Here is a 23,987-nt window from a genome sequence, read left to right on the forward strand (position 1 = left end):
ACTTACTGAATGGATATGTGTTTGGGAACCACTAGGTCTGGGGTCAGAACTTCTCTCAGGATGTTTCCCCCTTACTCTCCAACTGGTGGGATTGGTTCACCTGGTTCAAGGCTCATGTCCTCCTCATGCCACTCCATGGTGGGATACCTCCCAAATTCATTGCACTTCCAACAATTGCTTAAGTGCTCTTCAGCTTTGGAGGAATTTGAAATAGACCATCCTGACCTCACCAACCCCTACCCACACTGAACTGGGGCTAAATATCTTTGTGGGTAGTTTGGGTGTTTGAACAAGCTGCAGGAAGTTGCCCAATGTTAGTTTCAGTATAAGGCCTTTGGTTTTTGCCAGATGACATGAAATATTGGGCAATGGAGAGAAGACACAGAGAGAGGAGCTGTTCATATCTAAGAACGCTGGAGGTGAGAGCTAGGATCTGGGGAAATAATCTGTTGTTGTTTATTGTGGGAATAGAATAGGATTAATGTAAATCAATGCAGATTCAATGAGAGCAATGGATTGATAGGCTGAATGTCCTGTTGTTTGACTCAATGACACTACCATTGGGATCTCAATGTTTTACAATTTTGTAAAGAAAATTGGAGGAAGGGACCCAAGGTAGGTTGAGAAAGATATGGCGGGAAGTAAGTTGTGGAAAGGACAGCAAAATGCTTATCAATTGAATAAAAAGTGGGCAAAGATTCAGTGACAGGAGAATAAAGTGGGAAATTGTAAAATTCTCCTTTTTAATGGAAGGAGAGGAAAGAAGCATGTGATTTAAATCACATGAGAGTTTGCAGAGCTCTGAGGTTTAGAATCTGAATGTCCCCATGCCCACTTCACATGATGCTCATATACAGAAACACAAAGCCTTACAAAGTGCTCTTGCTTATTTGTTTAATCCTTGCTTACTCTCCCATGGAACTAGTACAGTCGTCAGGGGTGCTCCCAGTGCTTTGCCTGTGGCTCTGCATGGCACACACGCAGCAGGCACTCACAGAACGGCTCTGATATACCCACTCCCTGAATAGCACACAGATTCAATACATAGGGCACTCTCAGAGTGGGTCTGAGATTTGCTGAGGACCTACCAACCTCAACGCTACAGTTTGTGAATGCCTTCCAACATCCAGAATATGAAACACAGATCCTGTTTAGCAAAACTTCAGTGATATCACATTTTACATGTAACACATCCAAAGGTCACTAACTAAAGAAAAGTATAAAAACATTAAATTAATCTTCAATAAATAAAAAAAATTCCACCTGTCTTTCACCTGGCAACTCATTTCCCCAATTTGTATGAACAAGCATCCCTGTGTGTGTGCACTGTGTTTACACTTAATAGACAGAGTTCCCAGGCTGAGAAGTGGGAAGGATTGTTTGTACCCACAATAGCCCACTGTTGCCGCATTGAGAGTGGAGGTAACAGGACATTGGGAGTGGAGGTAACAGGGCACAAGCTGGCCGGCTGTTTCAATCTCAGCACCAGAGCATGGAACTTATCGTGGAATCAGGAATCTCTGATTATGAGCATATGTGTCAGGGCAGTAGATTATTTTCTGTTATTTGTTCAATTACACTTCCAATCTCTTTTCAGTGCCAACCGCTCAGTCCAAGAATCCGGCCTGCTCCAGCTCCCTCAACAGCCCTTAAGGCTAGAGCTGGATGAGGTCCTCACCCGGGAAGAGACATATAAGGCAATTGAACAACTGAAAAGTGGCAAAGCAGCAGGTATGGATGGAATCCCCCCAGAGGTCTGGAAGGCTGGCGGAAAAACTCTACATGCCAAACTGCATGAGTTTTTCAAGCCCTGCTGGGACCAAGGAAAGCTGCCTCAGGACCTTTGTGATGCCATCATCATCACCCTGTACAAAAACAAAGGCGAGAAATCAGACTGCTCAAACTACAGGGGAATCATGCTGCTCTCCATTGCAGGCAAAATCTTCGCTAGGATTCTCCTAAATAGAATAATACCTCGTGTCACCGAAAATGTTCTCCCAGAATCACAGTGCAGCTTTCGCCCAAACAGAGGAACTACTGACATGGTCTTTGCCCTCAGACAGCTCCAAGAAAAGTGCAGAGAACAAAACAAAGGACTCTACATCACCTTTGTTGACCTCACCAAAGCCTTCGACACCGTGAATAGGAAAGGGCTTTGGCAAATACTAGAGCGCCTCGGATGGCCCCCAAAGTTCCTCAACATGGTTAACCAACTGCACGAAAACCAACAAGGTTGGGTCAGATACAGCAATGAGCTCTCTGAACTCTTCTCCATTAACAATGGTGTGAAGCAAGGCTGCATTCTCGCACCAACCCTCTTTTCAATCTTCTTCAGCATGATGCTGAAACAAGCCATGAAAGACCTCAACAATGAAGATGCTGTTTATATCCGGTACCGCATGGATGGCAGTCTCTTCAATCTGAGGCGCCTGCAAGCTCACACCAAGACACAAGAGCAACTCGTCCGTGAACTACACTTTGCAGACGATGCCGCTTTAGTTGCCCATTCTGAGCCAGCTCTTCAACGCTTGATGTCCTGTTTTGCGGAAACTGCCAAAATGTTTGGCCTGGAAGTCAGCCTGAAGAAAACTGAGGTCCTCCATCAGCCAGCTCCCCACCATGACTACCAGCACCCCCACATCTCCATCGGGCACACAAAACTCAAAACGGTCAACCAGTTTACCTATCTCGGCTGCACCATTTCATCAGATGCAAGTGTGAGAGATGGGAAAATTGACCTAAAATTATGAACATGGAAGAAACTAAAGTTCATCAGTAAAATGGCTGAAACCAGTTCAAACAGGATAAGTTTGGGGCTTAGGATGCAGGAAAGCAGAGTCAGCACGATTAACATAAGAATCTTCTATCCTTTGTGACAAGACCATAGGACTAAGATAAGGAATGGTAAGGTACAATAGAATGTAGGAAGTTGAGGTAGTCTGGATCAGATAAGGGTCTCCTAGCCCTGGACAGAAGTACCAAGTCATACATTTCTAATTAGCTAACCATACACAGATTTATACATATGAAATTAGCCAACCCTAGATAGAATGAGTCAACTCTGCATATCAAGAGACTGTAGCCCAGAGAATCAGGAAGGTGTGAATAAGGACAATGACATGAAGGGACACCGACAGGATACCCCCCCCCTGGTCCTCCAAGTGTACTGAAACTGCACGTAGGCAGGAAGAATTACCTATGCCAAACCCATCCAGGGGGCAGAAGACTGTAAGGGGGAGGGCATTCTGATACTGAAATTGACTGTATAAAAGTTGGGTGAGCCCCAGTATGTGTGTGTATTCCCAGGGTAAGGGGAAGCACCCAACTTTGCATTGTTGTAGTAATAAATGTTCTTTGTTCTCAATTTTTGTCTCGAGCAATTTCTTTAAAGGTACTTTAATTCCTAACAAATGGGGGCTCGTCCGGGATCACACTCCCTCCACTGACAGAGTACCCCGACGACGAGAGTAGGTGCACCCCGGCTGATTCAGCTGGACTCACGGGCGACGGGTGGCTGGTCAGTGGAAGAAGCGAGTGATATCCGAGAAGAGGCATTGAGAACAAACGGCGGAAGGACGCGCGCTAGAGCAGTACTGCCAGAACTCGGTAAGAGTATTTTACTTGTTCCTAAGTATGGGAATAGCGGGCAGTAGAGATGAGAGTCCTGACACAGGACGTGACCACCAGATAGCTACGTACAGCCCGCTTGGGATGATGTTATCTGAGTGGGGCACAGGAAAGACCCGCGGTAAAGACAGACTAGCGGGCAGTAGAGATGAGAGTCCTGACACAGGACGTGACCACCAGATAGCTACGTACAGCCCGCTTGGGATGATGTTATCTGAGTGGGGCACAGGAAAGACCCGCGGTAAAGACAAACTGACGACGGTCAGGTATTGTTGTAATGAATGGGTGGGATACCCGGTTAAAGGGAGCTCCGTGTACTGGCCAAAATTCGGATCCGAGGATGAATGGATGTGTGAAGTTTGAACTTATGGCTCTATCAAAACCAGCCAGACAATGTTGAGAGCAGGGAATATGCAGCCTGCTGGCTCAAGGGATCCATTGAACAGCTGGTTTTGAATGAGAAAGAATTCAGGAATAAGAGAGAGGAGGAACCTCTTGTCCCTGAACCACAGGGTTGGGATGTGTTACATTCCCTCCCTCCACCTTATGTTCCTCCTATGCCGGCTCCTATCTTTCCTTCCCCTCCTATTGCCTACCCTTCTGCACCTTCCCCACCTCCCCCACCACTAGAGAAGAGAGAAGAGAGCAGGAGTGGTATGATAACTTGCTCACAAAGCACTCGATTACCACCTCTGTTGGCAGGAGAGAGAGGTAACTTTAATTCAGAACAGCGTGAGACTCTTCAGGAAGAAAGGGCAGAACCCTTTGATTCATTTCCCAGGGAGCAGGAACCCAGACCTAATAAGCCAGAAACCAATTGGATGAGACCACTGCGGGAAGTTCCCATGGGAGAGGGTCTCGGTTTCGTAAATGTGCCCCTGACCAGTACTGAAGTGTGTAACTTTAAGAAAGAACTGACCTCCCTGATAGAAGATCCCCAGGGATGTGCCGAACAGTTAGACCAATTTTTGGGACCAAATATATATACAATATGGGGGTCTCGACATAGAATCCCCAGCAGGGGAACAATTGGTACTAACAGGTTTTGTTACCAACTCAGCCCCAGACATTAAGAGAAAATTACAAAAGACAGAAAATTGGCATGAGCAGGGAATAACCCAGCTTCTACAGATCACACAAAAAGCATTTGTCCAGACATCTGAGGATAAGCAGAAAGCAAAGGCTAACATTTTGATGCAAGCAGTTAAAGTAATAGTAGATGAGTAACATGGAAAAGGCAGGGACTGTGTGCCAGCTCCTGAATGTTGGGAGAAGTGCAGGGAGTGGGAGAGTAGAGACCAGAGATAATTTCATAAATCACGACTTCCCACTTCAGTCACTGACCAATATTGATTAAAATTCATGCTAAAAATTAAATGTCATAAATGATCGTTTTTCAATACTGTAGAATTAGCGAATTTAACTACCAATTAATTCCAATTTATGAAATAAATTGTATTTAAATGTGATTTTGCACAGGGAGTACCTGAGAGTTGAGTGATGTTATAACATTTGCAGGGAGAAATGTTTGCGCAAATAGGGTGAGTTCTATACATCTTAACTTTAAGTGTATGTGAGATAAAGAAAGGATCTGATGTGTAAAGTGGCTGGATCAGCCAGTTGAAGGGGGAGTGTGCATGTCCCTTTAAGTGCACTGTGGCACTTGAAATTGAGGCTTCAGGCTCTTGTCTTGCAGTTAGAGGTATGGAGCCCTATCAACACATTTAATACATTTCTTCTACACATTCAGCAGTCAAGGTCCGTGAGTTTAAAGATCACCCACCTCTGGAGAATAAAGATACCTCTGGGGATTCCTATGGGGATTCCTATAAGTTTAATCATTCATTTCTCTGGTGCATTTTCCTCCGGAGTGAAATTAATGCCTCAGCACAATTTCTCTGTATTGCCGCTGTTATTTAATTCATGATAACTTTCCCCCATTCATCAGGTTTATATTTAAATCCGGTAGTGCAGAAGTTACATTGTAAATAATCACGGAGGTAAACCCTGCGCAACTGGATTCAGCTTAATGGAGAAATAGACCTGCGAACTGGTCTATGGTGCTGTGTGAGTACTGCAATAGGTGAAATATGATTTAAATTGGTGGCATAGTTCAGAACAATTGGGTGCATAAGAATAATAATATCATTAAGAACTCACAGATCTTGTACCAGATGCTATTCAGTACATCTTGACTTAAGGACTGGAGAAATTGGCATGTTAGAATGAGATTGGCATGGTACCAATATTTCTTGATTCAATAATGACTCCACAAGCTCCAGGATTCATGCAGCAGAACTTTTAAGTGGAATATAATAGAAACTAGCCTGTACTTAAATTATTGTGTGTGCAATCTTCATAAGAACATCTTTTAACTTTTTTTTGGTGCCTGTTTTACAGACTGTTTTAAATAAGGCCAGCTCCTGTGAGCTGTGGCACAAGGCATTTTACTTAAGGCAGAACTAAAGGTTGAATATGTTTCAAGTTCTCTTGCAGGGGCTCTTGTGCTGCAATGTCTGTTATGTACTCACTCTAACAAATTGGAGGGTTGTGCCCCATACAGACAAGCAGCTCCAACTGCATTTTAATAAGGTCTAACATATTCAAAACCCATGCAAATATGGTTTGTGTTTCATTTTACAATTTTTACACTAACACAAAGGAAAGTCAGATTGTTATTCATTTTATTAAAATCTAGTGATTGGTTATATGTAAAAGCATGGCAAGAGGATCAACTAAAACCTGCCTGGGATGGTCCCTTCTGTGTACTTTTAATTACAGACACCACAGTAAGAACAAGAGAGAAAGGCTGGACCCACATTCAAAGAATTAATGACAAAGTGCCATAATGTTACAATTTTATTCGTTTTTTTAATGGTTTATTCAGTTTTGTGTATTTTATTGCTGTTTTCAATGAGCTTTACATTTATCGTGGTTTATTCAGTTTTGTGTATTTTATTGCTGTTTTCAATGAGCTTTACATTTATTGTGGTTTTATTCAGTTCTTCTTGCATTTTATTGCAGTTTTCAATGAGCTTTACATTTATTGTGGTTTTATTCAGTTCTTCTTGCATTTTATTGCAGTTTTCAATGAGCTTTACATTTATTGTGGTTTTATTCAGTTCTTCTTGCATTTTATTGCAGTTTTCAATGAGCTTTACATTTATTGTGTTTTATTCAGTTCTTATTGTATTTTATTGCAGTTTCCAATGAGTTTGACATTTATTGTGGTTTTATTCAGTTCTTCTTGCATTTTATTGCAGTTTTCAATGAGCTTTACATTTTTTGTGGTTTATTCAGTTTTGTGTATTTTATTGCTGTTTTCAATGAGCTTTACATTTATCGTGGTTTATTCAGTTTTGTGTATTTTATTGCTGTTTTCAATGAGCTTTACATTTTTTGTGTTTTATTCAGTTCTTATTGTATTTTAATGAGCTTACTAATTTCTTTGGAATATTGTTCGTTAATGTTTTAAGCCCCCTGGAATAGGGGCAGCAGAGGTTACAATTCAGCTCCTTTAGAATGTAGACATGGCATAGATTTAATGTATAGTCATAATGGGATATAAGGGATCCCAATACGGACCAGGGGAATTAAACAGCTTTAGTGGAGTACTCTCGATGTTTTAAGTACTTCTGGAAAAGGGGTAGCAGAGGTTACAGATTGTACTGTTTTACAGGCTAGAGAGGGCATAGAGGCAAGGTATTTAGAATACGGATCAGGGAAACACAGTGGGGATAGGCAGTCACACAGTGAGGCACCTGTGTACACAGACTAACCGCAAAATAAACAATGTACATTTCACACAAAGGGGGAAACTAACAAGCTAACCGCAAAACAAACAGACACTTCACACAACCACGAGACACATAATCCCCCACCTGGCTCTCTCTCTCTGATCATCCCTGAAGGGGAACACCTGTTTTCAGGGAGCTGCTGCTCATCTGGTGGTTATATAACGTGGAAAGGAGCGAAGTAGAGTGCAGGGTGTCAAAATCCTCACAAAGGACATGGTGGGACAAAGACAGACAGAATGGTAGTCAGGATTGTACATGTAGCAGAGAGAGAGAGAGTTGACACATATGCTAATGTTAGCAGACAAGCTGCAACACACAGTTAAATCACAAGAAACAATCCCCCCCCAGCTTGGTCTCTTTTCATCACCCCATGAAAGGGAGCACCAGTTTCCAACAACATGAGCTGCTTGACACTTTAATATCAGGCTCCAAACAGCCTTCGGAGATCGGTGGCCCTAGGGTTCGGGGCTGAAGAGGACATCAGATACTAGCCACAATCAAACGGAACCGCCTGACTACTGCTACTCGTTCGCTGCTGAAGGCAGCGCTTCTCATAGACTGCGACTCGTTCGCTGCTGAAGGCAGCGCTTCTCATAGACTGCGACTCGTTCGCTGCTGAAGGCAGCGCTTCTCATAGACTGCGACTCGTTCGCTGCTGAAGGCAGCGCTTCTCATAGACTGCGACTCGTTCGCTGCTGAAGGCAGCGCTTCTCATAGACTGCGACTCGTTCGCTGCTGAAGGCAGCGCTTCTCATAGACTTCGTCGGGACAACACTTACAAAGGTCGTGTGCTTCAAAGACACTGCTTCAATATTTCAACGTATGGGATGGACTAGACTTTTTACTGAGAACTGGAGCCTGATACTCCAAACCCTAATAAGCAGCTGGACTCACTCCCCTGACCTTCATGGTGCTCCCCTACCTAAAGACTTTACACAGACATTACAATTCGATTATTGACCAGCTGGGTAAAACTACACCTTACACTTGAAAGATCAGTGTTACTGATCTAAAAGAAAAGTGAGGAAAAGGGGGGGGGGGGGATCAGTCACACTGACACTAGTAACCAAAGATCAGTAACACTGATCATGGTGAAAGATCAGTATTACTGATCTAAAAGAAAAGTGAGGATTGTGAGAGATGGGAAAATTGACCTAAAATTATGAACATGGAAGAAACTAAAGTTCATCAGTAAAATGGCTGAAACCAGTTCAAACAGGATAAGTTTGGGGCTTAGGATGCAGGAAAGCAGAGTCAGCACGATTAACATAAGAATCTTCTATCCTTTGTGACAAGACCATAGGACTAAGATAAGGAATGGTAAGGTACAATAGAATGTAGGAAGTTGAGGTAGTCTGGATCAGATAAGGGTCTCCTAGCCCTGGACAGAAGTACCAAGTCATACATTTCTAATTAGCTAACCATACACAGATTTATACATATGAAATTAGCCAACCCTAGATAGAATGAGTCAACTCTGCATATCAAGAGACTGTAGCCCAGAGAATCAGGAAGGTGTGAATAAGGACAATGACATGAAGGGACACCGACAGGATACCCCCCCCCTGGTCCTCCAAGTGTACTGAAACTGCACGTAGGCAGGAAGAATTACCTATGCCAAACCCATCCAGGGGGCAGAAGACTGTAAGGGGGAGGGCATTCTGATACTGAAATTGACTGTATAAAAGTTGGGTGAGCCCCAGTATGTGTGTGTATTCCCAGGGTAAGGGGAAGCACCCAACTTTGCATTGTTGTAGTAATAAATGTTCTTTGTTCTCAATTTTTGTCTCGAGCAATTTCTTTAAAGGTACTTTAATTCCTAACACAAGGATCGACAACGAGATAGACAACAGACTCGGCAAGGCAAATAGCGCATTTGGAAGAGTACACAAAAGAGTCTGGAAAAACAACCAACTGAAAAACCTCACAAAGATTAGCGTATACAGAGCCATTGTCATACTCACACTCATGTTCGGCTCCGAATCATGGTTTCTACTGGCATCACCTACGACACCTAGAACACTTCCACCAGCGTTGTCTCCGTTCAATCCTCAACATTCATTGGAGCGACTTCATCACCAACATCAAAGTACTTAAGATGGCAGAGGCCGACAGCATCGAATCCACGCTGCTGAAGATCCTACTGCGCTGGGTAGGTCACGTCTCCAGAATGGAGGACCATCGCCTTCCCAAGATCGTGTTATATGGCAAGCTCTCCACTGGCCACCGAGACAGAGGTGCACCAAAGAAGAGGTACAAGGACTGCCTAAAGAAATCTCTTGGTGCCTGCCACAATGACCACCGCCAGTGGGCTGATATTGCCTCAAACCGTGCATCTTGGCGCCTCACAGTTCAGCGGGCAGCAACCTCCTTTGAAGAAGACTGCAGAGCCCACCTCACTGACAAAAGACAAAGGAGGAAAAACCCAACACCCAACGCCAACCAACCAATTTTCCCTTGCAACCACTGCAACCGTGTCTGCCTGTCCCGCATCGGACTTGTCAGCCACAAACGAGCCTGCAGCTGACATGGACATTACCCCTCCATAAATCTTTGTCCGCGAAGCCAAGCCAAAGGAAGGAAGACTGAGTAAAGACAGATATCCTCCCCTGAAGGATGTCGGCGATCTAGGTGCATTTATACTAGGGCATTGGGCCATAGATTTCTACAGCACAGAAAAAAATCCTGCCCACCAGGTCCATGCCAACTATACTTACCCCATTTATCCACCTGTGATCCGTGACATTCCATGCCTTGGCAATTCAAGCGCACATCTGATGCTTCTTTAATGTCATAAGAGTATCAGCCTCTACTACCTCCTAATACAAGTAATTCCAGATTGCCACCAGCCTGGGACAGTTGCCTGCTGAGTGTGAAATGGGCACAAGAACAAAATTGCTCATTCAGACAAATGGGGGAAGTTTACTGCTGGGATAAATTCAGAGGTATTTTTTAAAAATAATGCATCTTTTCTAAACCATCTCCATTTCTCCTTCTATCCATGCCTTCTTGTTTTAGAAAGCTCTGTCCAGGGATCAAGGTTCTTACTATCGACCTTATTAACCCATCATAATTTTGTACATCCACATCAAGTCATTCTTTAGCCCTCACTTCTTCATGGAAAACAAATGTGTCCAGTCCTCCTCATAACTAAAATTCACCAGTCCTAGCAATATCCTGGTGAATCTCTTCTCTAGTGTAATCACATCCTTCTTATAGTATGGAGATCCGAACTGAGCACACACACCAGAGTACTCTAACCAATAGTTTAACAACAATCGGCAGTTTTGTGGTCATCTATGCTCATGCCCAAAGTTTATTTTAAATCAATGTATTATTTGAATTTAAATTTTAAAGCCTCCATGGAAGGATTTGTAGTTGAATTTCTGCATTATTAATCCAACAAATTAACCACTCTACACTGAAAGTACAAGAGCAGAAAAAGGTTTGGAGGGAGAGGGGTTAAACGCAGGCAAATGGTACAATCTTGGGTCCCAAACCTGGTCGAAATGGATCAGTTAGACCAAATGTCCTGTTTCCATGCTGCATGACTCCATGCCTCACTATTACGGTTGGTGCAATGGTTTGAGTAACACTTTTACAATACCACAATAGGGACCAGGGTACGAATCCTGCACTGTCTGTAAGGAGTTTGTGCGTTCTCCCCAGGGGCTATGGATTCCCCCCCACTGTTCGAAATGCACTGTGGTTGTAGGTGAATTGAGTGTAAATTGGGTGGCACAGACTCGTGGGCTTAAATGGCCTATTACTGTGCTGTATATTCAGCGGGCAGCAACCTCCTTTGAAGAAGATCGCAGAGCCCACCTCACTGACAAAAGACAAAGAAGGAAAAACCCAACACCCAACCCCAACCCACCAATTTTCCCTTGCAACCGCTGCAACCGTGTCTGCCTGTCCTGCATCGGACTTGTCAGCCACAAACGAGCCTGCAGCTGACGTGGACATTTACCCCCTCCATAAATCTTCGTCCGCGAAGCCAAGCCAAAGAGATATCTAAATATTAAAAAAATTAACCAAAGGGCCATTTTCAAGTTCCTATACCATATATATTTACAACTTTGGTTTGCTGCACAATTGAGTCTCCTAATCTTTAGCATATACAGTGGGACACCCGTGGACTGAAAGAGAAATTAACATCCCATCCCAAGTAAATCAGTGGTATTTTCTGCTTCTTTTGCAGTTCCTCCATTGCTCTCATTGAATCTGCACTCATTGTTCACTGTCGTGAGAAGCCAGGAATGTAGCAGGATACTGCACAAATCAATTTCTAGGCTTGTGTGGGCTCCAATCCTAACAGGAATATCAGCTCTCATTTAATACCCTTGCTAACTTGTCAGTCCTCATAGATCAATCGTGCTATGAGCCTGTTGAGGTTGCAGTCTGGCTCACTTCAGTATGGTTGGGAGTAATATCCAAGTGGTTACTCCCTTTTGTCCCCAGTCCCAGTCTGCTGAGCTACTTGATCCTCAGTTATCTCTAACCATCGGTCAAAGCTGGGGCCTCCTCAGTCAAACAATTAAAACAAAGACCTTGGGAACTATATGCACTTTTTTAATGGTCGTCAGTAAAGCACAGAGTAACCACAGGCTGGTGAACTGTGCACTTCCAGTTAATCTGCCTTATCAAAGCTTTAAAAAGCAGAGGTTGCAGCGAATCCCTGACAGCAGCTAAAGCTGGCACAAAGGCTGAGCTGAAACACAGTTGAATTTGGAATTTCTGTTCATGGGTCAGGGCCAGGTCAGCTCCCAGCAAGGTTCCCTTTTCTGGCATAGGTCGACTCTATTAAAATCCGGCAGCAGATCTGGATGAGCAGCACTCCAGATGGACTGTCACACTGTGAGAAACTGATGGGAAAGAAAATAAAATCGACTAACTGTGCTGTGCTAGTGTTCTTCTCAGTGGGTTTTCCTTTGTGAATTCCGCAGTTGGAAAAGCAGTCTGTCGGAAGCTGTGACAAGCTGAACTGTGGAAACAGGAGAAACAGACTGAAATATTTTTTTTTTCTCATCAATAGTTTCTTAAGAATAATTTGGTTTTCTACTTATTGGGGATATAAACAGACATAAGGAAGGCACTCCATTGCCATCAGTTCATAAATATTCGTCGTTCACCATTAACATCACATTTTTCCACCAATTGTAACTGAATACTTATCTTACCTTTTTGTGGAAATTTTAATTTATACTTATTGTTTTTTTCAGGTATTTCATGTACCCTGTGTAACTGCAGTGAGCAAGTAGAACTTCAGCCCATCAGTAAACATGCATCTCATCACACAATAACCAATCTAGCAATTTATGGGTGTAATTTTTCTTTTACTTCTGAGCAGCAAGCATGTTAGCATTTTATTTATTGTTTGCCTCTAATATTCCCAGAAACAATTTGATTGTTTATACACTTGCTTTGATGACTGTGCTCAGAATGAATTGAACTAACAGTGAATGACAACGAGTTGGCTTTCCTCCCTGGATAATGTGATGTTAGATGAATCGTACATACTGGCTAAAATAGGTGGAATTATTTTTGCGTGGTATTTAAAGCAAGAACATTTTAGGTCCTTTTTCAGAAAAAAACAAAAGCGTCTTCTCTTTGAAGGTACTATGACTGTTGCTAGCTTTGCATGAGATTCATGAGAAGACAACGAAATGAACTGACTCAATATATAAAAGTAGAAGACACAAATTTCTTGTTTATTTTTATTAAGTGACGACATTGTTTAACGGTTTTAATGTATCTTATAGATTGAACTTTGAATAAATGGGAAGGGGGAGAGGGAGGGAGGGAAGGGAGGGAAAAAAGGGGAGAAAATGACACTGTATATATTCAAGAGAAAAATGTCTGTATGTATTTTGGTCAGTATGGTTTATAGTGTGAAAAATAAAAATTAAAAAAAACCAAAAGGAACACCAGCAATGGGAAGGGATTGTTAATTAAAAACAAGCCAACCTTCTTATCCCTAAAGGCCAACCAGTCTGACAATGAAACAAGCCATATGTGGGTATAGAAGAAGCACACTTTTAGAGAGGTGCAAAAATGGACACATGTAAAATGTGATGGAAAATAGATTGCAACAAACACTCGGGGGCACCAGCCACAACCCTAAATAACTTCCAAATTGCAATGCTGATGGCCTCTTGGGGAATTTGCAGGAATGGAAGATACTCAGCAGCTGTTGGGCTTATTCCCACTGAACAATGAGGAGATATATTGCATGCTGAGGAAAGCATTACTGTTAACAAGGCTGCTGCTTTGAATTAAGTTTGCACCATGCAGAGCCCAAGTCAGTCACCCTACCCATGTGTAATGTAAAAGGTCGGCCAAACAACTTTGTAGCAGCAAACTACCTGAGAATACTCTGCAACAGGGAGAGTTGTGGGAGAGGAATGGATAAAGGCACTAAAAGCTGGAATCTGGTCATCAGCCTCTGAGATACTGAATTAAGTGGTTTGGTATCCTGGTCTCTTGTATATTAGCAGCCGTGGGTTGCAAATTCAGCATAGTTACAGACCCTTCAGCTCAACTTAAACTCTTGAACCTACTCTTGGGTATCATTGCAAGTCACTTAGGAACATAGGAACATAGGAAGTAGGAACAGGAATAGGCCAAAAATCGAGCCTGCACCACCATTCAATACGATCATGGCCGATCTAATTTATGACCTAACTCCCCATATCCCCTAATTCCTCTTTATTGCATTAGGATTACTAAGAATATTTATATCTATCTCGTGTATTTATTGACTCTTTTAACTCTTTTCAATTAGTTTACGATTTTTTTTTCAAGCACCTGTTTTGGTGCAGCAATTAAGAATTCTGGGGTATGTATAGGCTCATTGTACAATGTATATCATGGTAAACATATAATCACATTATCACTTGCTAACAATGTTGTCCACCCAAGCTAGTCCAACTTGCCTTCATTTGATCCATATTTCTTTCAATCTTTTTTATCCATTTATGTGTTTAAATGTCTTTTAAATATTATAATAGTACCCACCTTTACTACTTCCTTGGACAGCTCATTCCATATACCCACCACCCCCTGTGTGGTAAAGAAGAACTTCAGGCACTTTTTAAATCTTTTCCCTATCACCTTAAATCTATGTCATCTAGTTTTAAATTTCCATGCTCTGAGAAAAAGTTAGTGCCTATTTGCATTTTATTTTCACCTCATTATTTTGTAAACCTCTATAAGGTCTCTCCTGTACTCCAGGGATTAAAGTCCCAGCCTCTCCTTATAATCAAAGCTGCTGGTCTTAGTAACATTCTTGTCAATCTTTGGTCAGTCACATTTATGCACTTGAAAAAGTTACTTTCAGGTAGGATAAGGAGGCAATAATAATGCAGATGGATTGGCAACCACAGACAGGGTTGGGAATATGCAAGGTCTACTACATTGGAAAGGTGCTGAAAGCTTTTATAGAGGGTGTTTTGGAATGCTGGTTGATACTGTTTAAACCAGGATTAGCCTGGAAGTGAAAGGATTACTCTGACCCTACGACAGTGGATCAGAAGAATTGGACACCCCTCAAATAATATCAAGATTGAACTCAGCCCTCGCTTTCAAATGCATGTAATTCTTCTTTTTCATGGTTTGATACATGTAGCAATATTGAGTCATTGATTAATACAATTTGGAACTATTTTCAATACTGAGTTGTGAAGCCTTGTCAAGAAAAAAAAATTGTAATCTATAGCACAAATAAAAATCACATAAATATCAACTGTTTGTTAAGGTTGTGAAGGGGTTTTTTTTTTTGTGTCTGCAAGTCTTTCTTTCTTTGAATGGATTTGTCCAAAGGTATATGAATACAATTTTCACCATGCAAAAACTGAAGAAGAAATGTAGGGATAAACATAAACCTTTTTTGGCATTCTTAAAGTCTTTGACTCTGTCAATTGAAAGATAATACAGAGCACTATCTTATTGCTACTAAATTTTAATCCTAACCAACAGGTCCACAGCAGAGCCAATCTCAGTGCACACTGACGTCAAGCAAGACTGTGTCATTGCTCTCACATTTTCTAAGGAGTCTTTCTTTTAGTGTAATATTTTATTTATCATTTTAAATGTGTTTAACAATCATCAACTGTACAAAATAGCATCACTGATTCCCGCTGTTCTGTGTGCAGTGGTCTTAGATCACTGGCATCACACACCTCAAAGCACTGGAGAGATCACAGCACTGTTATCTCTGCAAAATCCTCCAATTTCACTGGTAGGCTAAGTGAACCAATGTCTGTCCCTTCGCCCAGGATAATATCACCAGTATTCAGGTTTTCATTGCATCCAATTGCCTCAATTAGGCATGTTTTGTCTGATAACAAACTCATTGTTCCAAGCTCTAGAGTGGACACTGATTATTAGAAGAAACATTTCAAAGCAACAATCCCATAATTTTTTGGAAATCATTGGTTTATGGCCCACTCAAAATGGGAAGGAAGCATTCGGATGATGCTGGGAACCTTGAATCTACTCATTGAGAGAATACAGAATCCCAGCATAAATGCTGCTTAAGCTACCAACCTACTTGGTGGGTCAGGCATCCCCTGACCCACCTGTTACAGCATCTCCAGGTACCATGTTGGTTTTATCAACTATCAGAGAAGCCGCAATACTGAAGTTGAGGTAAGTCATCCTTGACTCCAAAGGGATGGCCTAAGGTGAGTGAAGACAACTCTCAAGGAAGGGGACTTACCACATACCACAACCACACTTCAGCAATTCTGATCACCTGGTGTACAAGCAGAGACTGAAGACCACAGCACCAGCGGTGAAGCCGTCGAACGCATGGTCAAGGGAGGTGGAGGGGCGTCTGCAGGACTGGTTTGAATCAGTGGAGTGAAACATATTCAAGGACTCATCCATAGACTTGAATGAATATGCAACAGGTGTCACTGACTTCATCAAGACCTGCGTGGATGAGTGTGTGTCCACGCAGAAATACTGAGTGTTCCCCAACTAAAAGTCCTGGATGAATCAGAGAATCCACAACTTGCTGAGGGCAAGAACAAGGTGTTTAAGACCGGGGTTTGAGATTTTTACAAGAAGTTCAGGTATGACCTGTGGAAGGCCATCTCCGAAGCAAAGTAGCAATTCCAGAGGAAACTAGAAACAGAGACAGATACACTCCAGCTATGGCAGGAAATGCAAGCCATTGCAGCTTATAAAGCGAAGACAAACACTATAGATGACTGCAATGCTTCACTACCAATGAACTGAAACCCTCTATGCCTGCTTTGAGAAGAACCAAACACTGCCTACTAGAATCCCTGAAAAGGCTGAGGACTCTATGATATCTGTCTCTGAGGGTGACATCAGAACATCAATCAAGAGGGTGAATCCTCAAAAGGCATCAGGCCCTGATGGAGTACCTGGCAGGGTACTGACAATCTGTGCCAACCAACTAGCCAGAGTATTCACAGACATTTTCAACATCTTATTGTGGGAGTCAGAGGTTCCCACTTGCTTCAAAAGGGCATCAATCATCCCGGTGCCCAAGAAGAGTAGTGTGGGCTGCATCAATGACTATAGCTTAGTAGAACTATCCTCTACTGTGAGGAAATGTTTTGAGAGGCTGGTCATGGCCAGAATTAACACGTACCTAAGCAAAGATTTGGATGGACTGCAATTCGCCTATCGTCAGAATAGCTCCACAGCAGATGCAATATCGCTGGCTCTTCACTCAGCTCTGGATCACCTCAAGAACAGCAACTCATACATACGGCTGTTCTTCTTAGACTACAGTTAGGTCTTCAATACTATTATTCCCTCAGTGCTGGTCAAGAAGCTTCAAACTCTAGGCCTCTGTACCCCCTCTGCAACTGGAATTTCTAATCAGAAGACCACAGTCAGTACGAATTGGAAACACCATCTCCTCCTCACTGATCATCACACAGGCACACCCCAAGGATGAGTACTTAGCCCACTGCTCTACTCATTATACACTCACGACTGTGTGGCCAGGCACAATTCCAATCCCATCTACAAGTTTGCTGATGACACCACAGTTGTCGGAAGAATCACAAATGACAATGAGGAAGTGTACAGGAGGGAGATAGATCAGCTCATTGAATAGTGTAATGACAACAACCTTGTGCTCAACGTCAGCAAAACCAAGGAGATGATTATGGACTTCAGGAGGAAGTCAGGGAAATATGATCCAGTCCTCGTCGAGGGCTCAGTAGTGGAGAGGATCAAGAACTTCAAATTTCTGGGTGTCAACATCTCTGAGAATCTGTCCTGGAGCCTCCACATTGATGCAATCACAAAGAAGGTTTGCCAGAGCCTATACTTTGTGAGGTGTCTTAGGCAGTTCAGTATATCACCGAAGACTCCTGTAGACTTGAAGAGCATTCTGGATTGTTGCATCACTGCCTGATATGGGGGCGCCAATTCTCTGGACAAGAATAAACTCCAGAGGATTGTTAACTCGGTCTGCGACATCACAGGCACCAGACTTCACTCCATCAAGGACATCCACATGAGGCAGTGTCTTAAAAAAGCAGACTCTATCCTCAAAGATCCCCCACCACCCAGACCATGTCCTCTTCACTCTGCTACCATTGGGGAAAAGGTACAGGAGCCTAAAGACGAGCACTCAGCAGCACAAGGACAGTTTCTTCCCCGCTGCCATCAGATTCCTGAATAATCAATGAACCAAAGACAAGGCCTTACTTTTCGTGCTCTGTAATTGTTATTATTATTTTATTTTATTTTATTTATTAGAGTAAAGTCATAAGATGGTTATAATATGTATGTTTGCACTATGAAGCTGCCACCAAACAATGAAATTTCATGACTTGCTCATGACAATAAATCCTGATTCCAATTCTAATACTATTGAAAGAATGACGAGGTAAAGAGCTCAAGGACTACTTACATCCATGGAATTGCGCAGAAGGGAAATTTTAAATAAAGCACTCAATCTGGATTAAAAGAGAAATTCGGCATGTACTGACCAGCTGGTTTTTAATCTGCATGAAACTGCTTGCAGCAGATCGATATTTTTTGAGGCACTGATGATGAAATTGACCATTGGATGTGGCTGTGAAAGTTCAGTGAATGTGGATACTTATCCTGATGGCTCCAATCACAGAATTATGGTTCCAATCCACTGCGCACAGTTGCTCACTGTTGGAGAAGTAAAAGGCGTGCTGCCAAACTGGCGCCCATGCACAATGCTGTGTCTCAGACAAAAGAGTTGAAAGGAAATGCTTTCTAAGTAGGGCCAAATACTGGGTGACTGTTGTGAACAGTGTTACGATTAATCCTGACAAAACACTTTTATTGTGCATTCAATAATCTCGTAACAAGACTGAATGCATGATTAAAAAAAGGTTTGAGACCATGGGTTTTCATTTATTTGCATGCTTTGGTCTGATTTATTCTTCTGGGCACTTAAAAGTTAAATAAAGAGAAAATTGTTTCTTATTGTTTCTATGTAAATGGAAGGAAGGAAATTTACTAACTACCCTTGTTCTGTAGAAACTGACTGTGTCTCCTCATGAAAAAATGCCAAATTTTTATTTCTTTACATTGTGTTGGGTTTAAATGTCTTGCAGTATTGCTCCAGACGTGGCCTGGAAAATATATACGGGTCATTTGTGCCTCTTACTCCACTCGTGATGTGGACCTATAGGTTGGATCTCAGGTTGCAAGCCTAAATGTGGCAGCCATATAATGGAGATTCATTTCTGTGGGTCTCCTGGTCTGGTATTCTTTTGGAAATGCAGATGAACCTTTCACTATTTGAGGAATTATACAGCTATCACTGGTTCCTCTAGCGATAAGTTCTTTTGGGTCTGTATGGAGAACTAATGAACAGGAGAGCAGCCCATATGAACCCTTGAGTCTCTGAAGCTGTTCATACTTCCATGCATCCACTCCATATAATTGCCTCCTCATGTCTCTGGTTAACAGAAGTACATTAATCCCAGATAAATAATAGACCACTTTTCAGGAGATTAATCCTAATTTCTGCAATGTTTCCCACATGCCCTCTTGAGAGACCCATTTCTAATTTTCGGACTGCATTCTCCTGTCTGCTCTAACGTTACTCTCCCTTTGCTCCCATGGCTTTACATTCTGCAAAAATAGATCGTATTTATTCTAGTATTCTTAAAGCTTTCACTGTGAGAGAGCAACAGTTTCAGGAAACCTTTAGTTCCAGTCATTCCAGAATAGACAGAGATAATTCTGTGCCTAAAATTAAAAAAAATACACTGCCTTCATGCTTTCGCAATTAATGCTAGATTTGTTAGAAATGCCATGATCCTTGTGACTATGATGGCAAAATGTAATTTGTTGAGTTCATATGAACTCAGAACAAGAGGACACCATCTGGTTCCTCAAGCCTGACTCACCATTCAATAAAATCACAGTCAATCTCAGTGCCATATTCCTGCAAAACCTAGTAATGGCGGTAAATACACAAACATGCAGGAGAAACTTAGCAGGACCTGCAGTGTCCATAGGAGACAAAGATATATATATATATATATCTATATTTATAACCAACATTTTGGGCCTGAGCCCTCCATCAAGGTATGAGCAAAATGCAGGGGGAGGAGAGAAGAAGGGGCAGGGGGAAGAGCACAGGCCATAGAGCTTGAGAGCAGCAGGAAGTGCAAATGGGGAGCAATGTGAGGGAGACTTTCATAAAACTCTGTTCAAAGAGAGGAAGGAAACTTCATCAGGTTAGGCATCCTTGAACAGATTTTGGAGTGGAGCAGACGAATGGAGAGAAACAAGAAAGTCTGCCGACGCTATAACATTACGAAAAGCTCAGGTCCAAAGCGCTGGTTATATATCTTTGCCTCCTATGGATGCTGTGGGATCTACTGAGTTTCTACAGCACTTTTGTGCATTTACTACAATCATAGCATCTGCTGATTTTCTAGTTTCAACTCAGAGACAGCTCCTGTTTATCATTTACCTCCACTTTAAAAAATAATCAAAGACTTTGCTCCCACTATCCTTTAAACAAGAGCCTACTAGAGAGACAAATTCACAATCTCTGAGATAAACAGTTCATCCCTTGTTTTTAGACCATGCCCTTAGTTCTAGATTGTCCCAGAAGAAGAAGCATCCCCTCCATTGCAGATTTCTGATTTACAGAATGGTTTATGTCAAACTTCGCAGCTGCGCATGGACATTTCCAAACACAGTTAATTACATTTCCCCATGAGGGTAAATATGCATCAGGCAGATGTGCCACCCTAACAAGCCAGCTGTGAACTCACACTTAGTGTCGTGTTGCCTAGGTAAGACAGTTATTCCTAATATTTGTTCGAGAGATAGAAAGATCTTGGTTGACAAATTAACACAAAACAGATCAATGTTCTTCCCAAGATGGCCTTGAGAGATTTGCCGTAACATAATGTTTTTGAGGATCAAGCATTGTATTAAGATTATTATTATTTATTATCGGTATATATTCCGAGATACAGTGGAAAGCATTTTGCATGCTGTGCTAGTGTGCCATCTTGGAAAAAAGGAAAAGAGAAAAAGAAAAGAAAAAGAAATCACTTCAAGATCATTGAGTGGGCGAGGATAACACCGCCTCTGCCATCTCCACTGCAGATAACCACAGCAATATTTTCCCACTATTCCTGTAAGTTGTGCAGTAGTGGCGAACCTGTCAACACTGAGCTTGAATGCCTGTATCCATCTGCCTGCTCACCTCTGGCCTGGGTTTCCCTATGCCATTGGCATTTTTAGGCTAGCAAGGGATCTGCTCTCTATCACATCTGCCAGCTTCAGAGAACAGAGTCAGTTAAAATTAATATATAGCCATGCAGTCCTTATATTCAATGAAAATTAGTAGACTTCAATGATCTCAGTAATTAAGCCTGACTTTCTAATGATGCAAAGGGAATCTCTTCTGGCACCTTTAGGTTCTTCTCTTCATGACGTACTGGTGGACAGGTTTCCTTGAAGGAGTTAAACAGGAAATTTTGCAGATCCTGTGAAAGTAGTGCAATACACAAAATTGCTGGAGAAACTCAGCAAGTTGTGAAGCATCCACAGGAAGTAAAAGGGAGGGGTTTAACCTCTTACCTGTTAGCCTGTCCCTTCCTCCATCCTCCCTCCTCTCCTTGCTCCACCTTTGTATGTTGTTTGCTCAATCCTTGACGAAGGACTCAGGCACAAAGTGTTGGTTCCTTTACTTCCTATAGATGCTGCATGACCTGCTGAGCTCCTCCAGCACTTTTCTATATTTCGTTTGAAGGAGCTTTGTTACTGCCTACCCTGCCTTTTCAATCAGAAGCAGTGCAATATCAGTGTGATTTTCTATGACCTGGGTCCCATAACCAGTTGCAGTTTCCAAACAGTGACAAATGATTTAGCCAAAATATAAATCATTCATATTCTCTGAGGCTGAAATAAGTGGAGTTTTGTGGAATGGGTCATTCGATCATGGGTGCGTGTGTTTGCTGGGATGCCAGCCTTACAGGGTCATTAGTCATTCAACAATTTCCCATCATTCCACTCTACAACCTAAACCTTCTGTATTGGAGAGAGGTAAAGTGCCCTGCTTTAGCAAGTTGCTTCTTAATGCTTCTTTCATTTAAAAAAAAATGCTGAGCATTTCAAAAAGACTATTAAATATATGCAGTATTTCTTTCTGTTGCTGTTCCACTAATTAGTGTATAACTGCATGCTGTTAAACAGTAAGGCTCCTGCCACCATTCTATTGCTCTGACATTTGGAAGTGAGACCTTTTGTGCAAAAGGAGAATGGCACACAGTTGTGGTCTCCAGACAATAAGAAGGAGGAACTGCCATGGAGGTAGAGATGGGGAAGAAAAACACAAGAATAATGTCAAGACTAAGAAAATATTTACTGGGAAATAGTCAAGAGATTGTGGCTCCTTCCTTTTGAAAATAAATACTTAGAAATGCCACTAGAGTCAGTAAGGTATAGAGTCTTGTTTTTTAAAAAAAGTTATTTTATTGGCACATATATAAAGTACATACATAACCAAATTACTATAGATCAAAATCAATTCATGGTATTTTATTATTTTTTTCAGTTTTTTCTTCTCCTCACCCACTCCCTCCCACACAGAAAAACCCCCAAAGAAAGCAACAAAAAAGAGAGAACAGAAAAAGAAAGAGAAAACAAAATAGATTAATTGAATAGACAATACTGAATATTACCTTATAACTAAATTATGACATAATTATGTTAACCTCTACAACTATAAATACATGATGAACTAAAGCACTACTATATTATAGATATATATATATATATATATATATGTGTGTGTGTGTGTGTGTGTGTATAATGAGTGTATATATATATATATATATATATATAAGATTAATATAAAACATCTAACAATAATAAAATAAGAAATTAAGATGAGGTGAGGCTGGGGAGGGACAAAGCTTGAACCAATTAACTTAATGTAAATATTTGTAAAGTTATAACACCAATATTTTGCATATATGGAAACCAAATTCTCAAAAAGTTATCATATTTATTCTTTAAATTACACATAATATTTTCCAAGGGGATAAAATTTTGCATTTCACCATGCCATCTATCTAATACTAAGTCTGTGTCCAATTTCCATGAAATAGCTACACATTTTCTGGCAACTGCCAATGCAATTTTAAAACATTCCTTTTGAAACCAATCCAACTTAAATCTACATTAATCCATGAAATATCCTCCAAAAGAAATAGCATAGGATTTCCTGGTAGTCTAACACCCATTACCTGCTGAAGAAAGTCTATTAAATTGGTTCAATTTTGGACATGTCAATGTAGAATGTAAAAAAAGTACCTATAGCCTGTTTACATCGAAAACACTTATCCAAAATGTTTGTACATTCTCCCCGAGTCTGCATGGGTTTTCTCTGGATTTTATTCCCACCATTCAAAAGATACCAGGGGTGTAGGTTAATGGGGTGTAAATTGGGCTGTTACTGTGCTCTATGTCTAAATTTTAAATTTTCCACACATTGGGCAGATATACCTTAGAAAGACTTTTGATTAAGTCCCGTAGAATAGGATGGTCCAGATGATTGGGGCATATGGGACTGAAGATATATTGGGAAACTGGATCTAGAATTGGCAGTGATATGAGCAGAGGGAATTAGATTAAGGGTGTTCTTACGACAGCAAAATTGTAACCTGTGCTGTACCATAGAATCAATGCCAAGACCATCATTTTTTTTTGTCATAATGTAAATGACTTGGCCAAGATTGTGGGTGGACTATTTAGTAGCTTTGCAGATATCTTAAAAATTGGAGGAGTGGTAGGTAGTGAAAGAATCTAACGATCAGTTGGAAAGTTGTGCGGAGTGGAGGTAGATGGAATTTAATCCTGACAAACGTGAAGAAATGCATTTTCGGGTGTCAAACACTCAAGACATATACAGTAAATGGCAGGGACTTCAGGAGGGACCCTTGAGATTCAAGTTCATAGCTCGAAAAAAGTAGCGACATAGGTGGGTAAGGTGGTGGAGAATGCTTTTAGGGTGATTGCCTTCATAGGTCAAACCACTGAGTATTAGAGTTGATACAT

The 23,987-nt window shown here is 41.5% G+C and overlaps 1 protein-coding gene across 3 annotated transcripts in view; it reads right to left on the reverse strand.

Moving 5' to 3' along the window:
• The window catches only part of LOC138762716 (regulator of G-protein signaling 8-like), a 63,782-nt gene that overhangs the window by 32,515 nt on the left and 7,280 nt on the right, over window positions 1-23,987 (reverse strand). Inside the window, exon 2 of one of the 3 annotated variants that reach the window (XM_069936297.1) lies at window positions 12,320-12,408. The exons of 1 other annotated variant lie outside the window; for it this stretch is intronic. In XM_069936297.1, coding sequence (XP_069792398.1) covers window positions 12,320-12,408 — 89 coding nt within the window. The remainder of the gene's footprint in view (window positions 1-12,319; window positions 12,409-23,987) is intronic. One more of the 3 variants, XM_069936298.1, reaches the window with a different exon arrangement.

The sequence above is a fragment of the Narcine bancroftii genome, chromosome 5, assembly GCF_036971445.1.
Source record: "Narcine bancroftii isolate sNarBan1 chromosome 5, sNarBan1.hap1, whole genome shotgun sequence".
NCBI lineage: Eukaryota > Metazoa > Chordata > Chondrichthyes > Torpediniformes > Narcinidae > Narcine > Narcine bancroftii.